This window comes from Corvus kubaryi, unplaced genomic scaffold (assembly GCF_017639235.1).
Source record: "Corvus kubaryi isolate FWS band 111438036 unplaced genomic scaffold, C.kubaryi_AGA036_p1.0 37272, whole genome shotgun sequence".
Lineage (NCBI taxonomy): Eukaryota > Metazoa > Chordata > Aves > Passeriformes > Corvidae > Corvus > Corvus kubaryi.
Window position 1 is genome coordinate 2,620,405 of NW_024581084.1, and position 9,353 is coordinate 2,629,757.

A 9,353-nucleotide genomic window follows, 5' to 3' on the forward strand; every position below is an offset into this window, starting at 1 on the left:
AGTGTCAGACGGCAGCCGCGGGGAAGAGAAGCCGAGGTGGGACCCCCACCCCGCCTGGGGCACCGCAGCGCTGTTTGTTGCTGGACTGAGCAGAGGGGTCAGCGGGGACAGGGAGAAGGAGATGGGGAAACAGAGATGGTGGGGGGCCCGGAAGCTAGGTAGGGAGGAGGGAGATTCTCCCGGGAGAAGCTGGAACGGAGCAGGGCAGAGATCAGGGATCCGCCCCGAGTCGGTGCAGCACCGGGGGCTTCGCAAATCCCGGCGTCGAGGGGAGCCGCAGCGAGAAGCCAGGGTGCTGGAGGGGGCCACCAGGGTGGCTGCTGGCGACGTCAGCTGGCGTCCAGCGCCGGAGGCAGGATAAGCACTCCCCCCCCCGCCCCCGTCAAAGACAAGGCGAAGGGGCGATCCCGGGGACACCAGCCGGCTGCGTCCCGCCGCGGGAGGAAACGTCCCGCGGTCCCGGCAGAGGCAGGAGGAAAACGAAACGGGCCTGAGGAAGCGGGGGAGAGCGGCACCCCGGCGCGTCTGGGGCAGGGTGCGGCCCGACCAGGCAGGGGATGCCCGGACCGGTTCGGCCCAGCTCGGGCGGGGCTTCCATCCGCATTGCCGCAGTGACGGGCGGCGGAGCGCGGCCGGGCCGGCGGTCTCGGCGCGGCGCTGCATTGCAGCACTGCAGGAGCCCCCTCCTTCCCCGCTCCCTTCTCCGCCCTCCGCCGCCGTTCGGCTCCGGAGGCCCAGCCCGGGGCACGCACCGGCCCCGCCGCGCTCCGCTCCCACTCCCACGGGGCATCAGTCGCCGTCGCGCCGGGGTCTCCCGCGTAGTGCCACATCCGACCGCCTCCCTCGACCCGGGAATGCGGCCGTGGGAGAGGGACGTGCACCCACCGGCGGGGTTCCCTGGTTGGTGTCAACCCGGCGCTCATCAACCCCGCTCTGGTGGAGGGACCGGCCGCCCCCGTCGGGGCATTCGCTGTCCTGTCTGCCCGTCCCCGCGCCGCCAGTGCTGTCCCGCGGTTCGTCCCTCCGTACCCCTGCCACCCTCCCCGGCGGTCTGGCCATGCCGTCAGCCCCGACGGGGCGCCCGGCCTCTCGTGGGCCAACCACTGTCCCCACGGGTTTCCCGCGAGGGCGTTTGGGGTGGTCCCGCGGGGAGCCGGGACCGCCATCGAGACCGGGCAAGGCTGAAGGGTGCTGTGCCGGTCGGCACGGCCCCGCGACGGACCCTCCCCGATGGGACTGTCCCCTCGGTCGTCAGGGCACTTGCGCTGCCCATGGGGTGGAAGGAGGTGACCGGCCCCGCGTCCCCGGTCCACCGGGAAGGGAAGCCGGGGACCGCGCTCCGGCGTCCTCCGCTTGGGGACAGCGGCCCGGAACTCGGTGCCAGCCCCGCGTGGCAGGGTCCTGCATGGACTCGGGCAGTCACGACCCTCGTGTGCTGCGTGCGCGGGGCGCGAATGGGAGCGAGGCGATCCCGGTGGGAAGGTGCCGGCGGTGGCCGCGCGTCCCGGGACCAGCCCCGCTGCCAGGTGCGGCGCGGCGGGGGTGGGAGGGAACGGGGACACGGGTCGCGGGGGGCGTCCGCCCCGGCACAACGGGGGCCCGTTCCCAAGGCTCCCGCTCTGTCTCTGCTTTGGGAAAACGCCAGCACGGTAACAAAATGGCGGGGAAAGGGTGGGATTGTCACGGCGAGCCCTGCGGCGTAGCCTGGCCATCCCCGGCCCCGCCCGCCCGGGCTCGGGGCGCCCGTCCCGGCGGAGGGCAGAGGGGCGGGGGGTCCCCTGGGCTGTGCCGCCGCCCGGCCCCGCCGCCCGGCTGAGCTCTGGTGGAGAAGCAGCTGCAGAAAATGGCTGCTCGGCGGAGCCCGCTGAATCCTGCCATGGGGGGGGGGACGGCGAGGAAGCGGCGCAGCCCTCCCCGTCGCCCCCCCCCCCCCCCGGGGAGCCCCGGGGCAGGCGGCGCGGGGCACGGTCGGAGGTTCCGCAGGGCGGCGGGACCGGAGCGGAGCCCGCGGTGCCCGGTGTGTGGCTTCACCTGCGGCACGCGGGGGGCGCAGGGCAGCCAGCCCCGATCGCGCCCGGCCCGTGGCGCCGTGCACGTGCCCGCAGCCCCGGCCCGGTGCCCGCCGAGGCAGCGGCGACTCCGAGCCCGGGGGAGCGCGGCAGAGGGGCGGCCGGTCATCCCCCGCAGCCCGACACGCCGGAGGAGCACCAGCCCCGCAGCCGCTCCCGCAGCGCCCGGTTTTGCTTTCGGTTTAAAATAAAATAAAAAAAATATATAAAAAAGTAATCGGGCCGTGGGCACGCGGCACCGTGCGGCCACGACTTGGTCACGCACCGGCTCCGCGGCGAAGCCGCAACGAAAACTCGACCCCTTGGCCCCGCACCGTGTCGCCGTCCCCCGCCCGTCACGGCGGCTGCCCTCCGGAGCCTGCCCGCAGGGCAGGAGCGGACACGCGTGGGAGCGCGGCTGTCGCCTGCGCTGCCGGAGGTTCCCTCCCCGTCGGTGGTTTTCGCGGGTGTCTGTGGGGTGAGGGGATGTCCCGAAAACGGGATTGTGGAAGCCAAGACGGGGAGATCCTTTCCCCACCGGAGAGCGGGAGAACCTTCCCCCGCGGCCGGTCCGCACCGTGGCGGCTGGACACGGGAACGCGCTTTGCCCTGCCGTGGGTGCGCGCATCGCGGGTGGCGCCCGCGTGCGCGGAAGCCGCCGTCTTCGCCGCGCGCGGTGCAAAGGGCGCCGCTGCCTTCTGTGAATACCTCGCCCAGCGTTGCCCCCCCGGCCGCCCTCCTCCGCAAAGCCCCCCAGATCTTTGTGCCTCAGATCGGGGTCACCCCCGTCGTGCAGCGCCGCGGCTGCCCGTTCCCCCCTTGCCCACGCAAGGTCCCGCTCCGCGGAGCAACGGGACCGCCCCGTCCCGCCGACCGTCTCGGCCCGCGGTCCCGCCGAGTGCTCTGCCGCGAGTGGGACAGACACGGTCGGCTTCCTCCGTGACTCGCGTTGCGGAGACAGAGGACCGGTGGTCCCGCCACACTTCGGGAGTGCCGTGGGCTCCCAAGTGCCGTCGGTGTCCACGGAAGACCCGCGGCGAGATGGAGGGTCGGGAAGGGGCAGCGAGGCGGGACCGGGCGGGGTGAGGGGCGCTGGGTCCCGTCGGGGGTCTCCGGTGCCCGCGGGGCGTCCCCGCTCGGTGCCCGCGGGGGTCCCGGCCGGGGGCGGGGGGGCCGCTCCCCCCGCCAGAGCCGTTGCTGCGATACGGGCGGGCCAATCAGCGCTCACCAGCTCACCCGGGCCCCGGCACCGCTTCCTTATATGGTGCGCGCCGTCCGCGGGGCGCCGCGCGCATCACCATATAAGGGCATGGAGCTAAATACAGCGCCTACCTTGGGCCGGTGGGCGGGGCCGGTGGGCGGGGCCTCGGCGCGGGCGGGGCCGGGCCGCGCCCCCCGCCCCACCGGGCCCGGGCCCGCCGCTGCCGCCGAGCCCCTCCCGCCCCGGGGAAGCCGCGGCCGGTCATTAAGCGGAATGCAAATGAGCAGCGCTTCACCTCTAATTGCTTTTGTTAAAAGCGGAGTCGCGGGGCCGCGCGCGAGCGGGCGACGACGGCGGGGACGGGCGGGGACGGGCAGGGACGGAGCCGGGACAGAGCCGGACTGGGTGAAAGACAGGAGAAGCGGCAGCCGCGGGCGGCTCGATTCACACTCTGCATCATTTCTCACATCCCAGCTCAGTTCCACCCCCCGGCGGGGCCGTGGCCACTGGGCCGCGCACCGCGTTCTGTCCCGCCCTGGCGGGGCCCTCGCGTGGCCGCTGCCCACTCGTGACGCTCCTTTGGCCGCTGCGGGGACAGATCCGTCCTTCTGCCGTCCTTGCGCGATCAGCAGCCGGCGGGACGGAGACGAGCCGGCTAGACGGGGTGCAGGAATACCCCGCAACATTCCCGTTTCCTCGCCTCACGCCGTATTCGAGCCGGTTCCTCCCTCTCCCCATCCGCAAACAGATCGTGTTTATGTTCCTACAAATAATGAGCAAATTCAGAACCCCCGGGAACAAAAGGTCTTTTGTGCGGAGCGCTCGGAGCCTGGAGCGGGCGATAAACGGCGCCCCCCGGCCCCCCGCCCCCGGGAGCGGCGCTTTCCCCGCCCGGGCGGTTCGAGGCGACCCGCGGAACTGCAGCGCCGGGGCTGACGAGGGGCTCCGGGTATGTGACGGCACGCCTGGAACACGGAGAGCGGGCGCTTTGCCGTCGGGGCTCTCCGTGGGCGCTCCCCGCATGGGACCGCGGGGGGATTCCGCCGTTCAGTGTCGCCAGAGCGGGGGCTCAGGGCACGCCGCCCCAAAGAACCGATGGCTACAGGACACGCGTGGGCCTCTCCCACGAGCTAAGCCGATGCGGGAGACTCCCCTGCGTTCGTGGGTCTGTGCTCCTGGAAAGAACGGCGGCTTCTCTCCGTGCGTGGGGACCGCAGAGGGAAAAAACCCCGCGCTTCGCCCCGGGGCTTGGCACGGCTCCCGGGGGCTCCTGCGGGCGCTCCGCCCTGCTGAACCGGCGGTGCGGGGGGGCTGCCCGGGGCGGAGGGGGCGGCAGTGCCCCCCTGGGGTGGCGGGAACGCCGCCGGTTGCGCAGAGGCGGCAGCCGCCATTTCCAGGAGGACGGTGCCACCTATGGAAAGCACCTGGAATTCACCGGGCCGGCGAGGACGCGCCGGGAAGTGCAGCGTTTCTGTGCGGCACCGTCGGGACGAGGCCGGCCCGCGCCCGTCGCTTCCCGGGCGGGGCCGTGGAGCATCAGAGGGGGTTTGGCCGCCATGGTCCTCAGTACCGACTGCCCGGGGGAGGATGTGCGGCTCGGTCCCGGGGCGGCGGCGGGACCAGACCCGGGACGGGCGCTGAGCTGCATCTCCCTGGGCCGGTCGTTTCGCCGACTGGCCAAAGCCTCCGTAACCGAGCAATAACGATCGAAGGGGCGGAGAGAAGTTCTTCTGCCCAGGTGCTCACTGGAGTCCCCGAAGCCAGGATCCTCTCGCTCCCTCTGTGTCCGTCCACGCCGAGATCCCTCCGCAGCTCCGCCAGCCCCCTTCGGTCCCCGGAGCTAAAGGGCAGCAACCGTACCCGGTGCCGTCCCAGGCGTTGGCCGGGCCTGAGCCATGTCCACGGGGGCACGCTGCCTCCTGTCACCACGTCGCCTCCGGAGCCGCCGGGGAAGCCCTGCCCCGTCATGAATTCGATGTCAAACACCTCGACACGAAAACTTACTCTCACGGGAATTTCCGGGGTCTTGTGGGCCGTCGGCATCGCCGCTGCAGGGACACACCCGAGATCTCTCCTCCTCGGACCGGATACCCCCGCGCTACCCGGCAGCAACCCCGGCGGCACTGTGGGATACCGGTGTCGCAGGTCGGAACAGCTCCCCAGTTGTCCCCGAGCTGCTCGGAAACGAAAAGGCAGCGTCTCGGGGGCCAGGCTGGGCCCCCCTCTCGGACAGAACCGTGAGTCGGCGGTGCCGGTGGTGCCAAGGGGTCCCGGGTCCTCGCCCCCCCCGTCGGCACAGCCCGGTACAGGTCCGTGGGGCAGTGAAGTTCCGATGCTCCTCCCGGCTCCTTTCAGCTACCGGTGGAGAGAATAGGTTTCCTGCACGGCTCGGGAACGGAACCGAACCGGGAGAAACCCGCAGCCGAACCGGGCGGCTGGGTTGACCGGGAATCCGGGGCTGGCCTCCCCGTGTGCGCAGGGGAGTGTCCACGCAAGCAGGGAGCTCGCGTGGAAAGTGGCTCCGGGGCGCGCTCTGCCCTGCGCGGCGGTACCTCGGTACCTCCGCGGCTGCAGGATACCTCTCCTGGGACCCCAGGGCCAGCCCGGTCGGGGGATCGATTCGGGGGCGGGCAAGCTTTGGGGTTCTGCCGGGGGGCCACTTCCTTTGCCCCCGCTCCCTTCCGCGGTCCCAGAGTGGGGGCCGTGCTCGGATCGCCCAGGAGATGGGGACACTCTGGGGCGCGACCATGTCATAAAGGGTTCTCTTAGGCGCACCGGCATCCTCGGCCACCCGGGGAACCGGCTCGGGTCGGGCTGGGAGCTGTGATGGATCCTGTCGTCCTGGACGCGGGTGGCCGTGAGACGGAGCAGCTTCTGAAGCACGGCCACCGGAGCACACGGGAGTCGCGGGGAACTGCCCCGCTGCGATGCGGGGATCGATGGTGCCGGCGGTTGGGTTGGAGCCAGGTCAGCCCCGCCGGCCCCCTTCTCCCGGCTCAGCCACTCTCGGACACGCGCGCTCGCCCCGGTGCCGCCACGCGCGACCCCGAAAGGGGCTCCAGACCCTCGGTTTCGTTGCAAAACTCACTGCCGTGGAAGCCCCTGCACAGCGAGAACGGAGGGGGGAGCCGGCCACTTTGCTCCCCAGCAGCCCTCTGAGCCCCGAGGAACTCATCGCACGAGTGCGGGCTGGAGGAGCGTAGACCCCGCAACCGAGAGGATGGTTTGGGGTCAAATGCGTGGAAACGGGGTTTACCGCGGCGGCACACACTCTCGCCGGTCCGGAGCTGTCCCGTTGTCGGCTCCGAGTCCCGGGATCCCAGAACCGGGCCCCGGGCCGGCGTGGGTGACGGGAGCCGCGGGGATGAGCGGCCCGACCCGGCCGAGAGCCCGTGGGGCGCCCAGGCAGCTCCTGCCGTTGACCCCGGGAGCGTGGAGGGCTGCCCGTGCCCCGGCTCAGCTCCTGCTCCCGGTGGCTTGGTTGTGCGGGGGTCCCCGCAGTGCCGCCGCCTCCGGGCGCGGGGGTCTCCGGACACCCTTCGGGAGCGGCAGGAACTGCCCGGGTACAGTCCCGCCCGCCGCTGCCTCGTCCCGCACGGCTGCAGTAGCTCCGTCCCACTTCTCCTTCCGGGCCAAGACCCCCACGAGTGGCCGCAGCCCCGGCCCCGGCTCATCCATGCGCGGGGGCTTCGGGTGGTTCCCACGCGACGGCGGTCGCTCCGCGCTGCTTTCCCCGCTCCGTTCTCGTTTGCATCTCGCCTTATCCCTGCCCCCCCCCCCCCCGCACCTCAACCGGGCGCAGCCCCGGCCCCGCGCGGGTTCCGCGTGGGTTCCGGCGGGAGGATGAAACTATTTCTCCGCTGATGCCCTCGTGGGAGGCAGCCGGAACCTCAGCTTCTCCCCTCTGCACCCCTACGCGCGGCCGCGGGGCTCCTCCGCGCCGCCGCGCAGTTCCGCGCAGGCGACGGGGCAAAGGCAGCTGCTCAGTCGGGAGCTACGCGGCCCCTCAGGGCTCCCGTGTGGCGTCGGTACCGGGCGGCACGACCTCGGATCCGCGATTCCAACCTGCACCGGGGACACCGGCAGCCAAGGTGCCGGGCAGACACCAACTTGCTCGGGCTGCGGCAGCCCCACGGCCACGGGAATGGGCGCCGCTGCGCCAGCACCCGTCGTGCCAGGGGGACACGATCAGCTTCCGACCCACAGCCCCGCGACCCCCGCCGGGCCTTGCGCCCGCTGCCGCCAGGTTTGTCCTCTACGAGGCACCTTCCCAGGAACGGGATCCAGTGAGCCGCGCCCACGCCAATTCACGAGTCGCCCCGCCACCAGCCTTAATTAACAACGATTAATTCGACATTAACGAAAAACTTCCCGGGACGCGGCTCGCCGGGGCCCGGGAGACCGCGGAGGTTGCGCTTTCCCCCGGCCCGGCTACGCCACGCAGAACCCGCGTGTCGCGGCGGCTCCCGTGGCCGCGGGGTTTCAAGCGCGGTGTGGGATTACACGAGAGCCGCGGAGTGGGAATCTTCCGCCTCCTCCCGGGAGCGCGGTTTCACTTTGGCCGGGGGCGGTGGGAGGAGAGATCTGCCCACGGAGACACACGACTCCCGAGTCCCGCGTGGAGCCGTGGGGTCTAGTTTTCGGCGGTCCCCGCGGGGTCCCAAAGCCCTACCCGTGTCCGCCGTTGGAGCTCCCTGCCCGCCCGGGTGACGCGGCGGCAGGCAGGATCCCCGGGAAGCAGCACTCCTCGGGATGGGAACAACGCCGGTGCCCTCCGGTCTCGGCCCCCCCCGGGTGGCTTCCCCTGCCGGCGAAAGGGAAGGGTCTCGTAGCCCCAGCCCCAGGCCGATGCGGCCGTGGTCTCATTCACTGGAGGGCAGGCGCAGCTAGATTCCCGGGGACACTCCCTCCGTGGGTTTCCCACGCATGAACGTGGCGGCCGCGGAGGCCCGCTGCTCCATGGCTTCGAGGTCCTTAGCGGAGGAGAGACCGACGTGGGGGACCAGAGGGGAAGATCCACGAGAGGCTTCGTCTGGTCTCGTCCGTCGTGAACGGGGCCGCAGGAGCCCACTCAGCACTGCGCGTCCCACTCTCGGGGCAGCCCACGGACACGGAAAACGCTTCACTCCGCGGGACCGGGCTGAAGGGCTGCCCGGCCCTCCCGGAGCCTCCCACCGACGGCGCGGGGGGCGGATTGGGACCCTGCCCAATTGCGAGTGAGAACGGGTCGCGTGGGACCTCCTGTCTCCCAGAGGCTGCACCGGTTTCCCGCGACTCGCACGTGTCTCGTTCTTCCGTGGCCGCCTCGGGGAGAAGGCGATGTCTCCCTACGCGGTGCCGCGGGGCGAGAGGCAGAGCCGGGGAGGGGAGCCGGTGGGAGTACCGGCTGGCAGCCTCCCCGGTACCGGCTGGCAGCCTCGCAGTGCAGCTACGTTCCTACGCCAGTTTGCGGGCAGGTAATGCGGGAGATGCACCGAATCCTGCGTGGGGCCGCCTCGCTGGTCCCGGGTCACCTCTCCTCCCCCCTGGGATCGCAGCCGGGGGCTTGCCGGCACAGCGAAACCGGCGGCCACCGTGCCCCATTCTGTCGGTCGTGTCCGCGTCGCCGGGCAGGATTCGCGTTCCCGCAGTGGCAGCGGCAGCGCCGAGCGGCACGCGCGACCGCGTCTGACCGCGGACGGCTCCGCGGGCTCCGCCGGTACCGGGACGGGCGTTTTGTGCGGGAGCGCTTCCACCCCTGACACCGCTCTCTTTGTCCGACCACCGGTAGGCGGGCCGGGCCGCGGAACCCCCCCCCCCCCAGTCCGCACCGTCCGGGTGCCGCGGAACCTCCCGGCCCGTCCCCGGCGCTGCGAAACCCCATCCCACCCCTTCCCTGTGCCGCGGGGCCCCTTTGTGCTCCGCGCCCCCTCCCGCCCTCCCGGGGCCGTCCCCCCGAGCGGGGCGTGGCCGGGGGGCGTGGCCGGGGCGTGGCGCGGGGCGTGTCCCGGGCGGCCCCGCCCCGGCCCATCGGGACGCGGGGCACGTCGGCGGGCGGGGCGCGGCGGGGCCAATGCGGCGCGGGCGGAATATTCCACCCGGCTCCGGCGGCGGGCGGGGGGGGG

The 9,353-nt window shown here is 72.4% G+C and overlaps 1 protein-coding gene across 1 annotated transcript; it reads left to right on the forward strand.

The window, feature by feature from the left end:
- Nucleotides 1–4,021: 4,021 nt before the first annotated feature.
- LOC121663333 (collagen alpha-1(I) chain-like) lies at nt 4,022–8,990 on the forward strand. Its single transcript, XM_042025449.1, has 7 exons — nt 4,022–5,552; nt 5,729–5,805; nt 6,019–6,191; nt 6,751–7,074; nt 7,128–7,495; nt 8,256–8,705; nt 8,863–8,990. The coding sequence occupies exons 1-7, from the start codon at nt 4,022–4,024 to the stop codon at nt 8,988–8,990; spliced, it is 3,051 nt and encodes a 1,016-aa protein (XP_041881383.1).
- The last annotated feature ends 363 nt before the right edge of the window (nt 8,991–9,353 follow it).

Coding starts and splice junctions, on each gene's coding strand:
- LOC121663333 (XM_042025449.1), top strand. CDS start 4,022: ATGAGCAAATTCAGAACCCCCGGGAACAAAAGGTCTTTTGTGCGGAGC. Junction 6,192..6,750: donor CTGCGATGCGGGGATCGATG/GTGCCGGCGGTT, acceptor GGGTCCCCGCAG/TGCCGCCGCCTCCGGGCGCG. Junction 7,496..8,255: donor CTTGCGCCCGCTGCCGCCAG/GTTTGTCCTCTA, acceptor GTGGGGGACCAG/AGGGGAAGATCCACGAGAGG.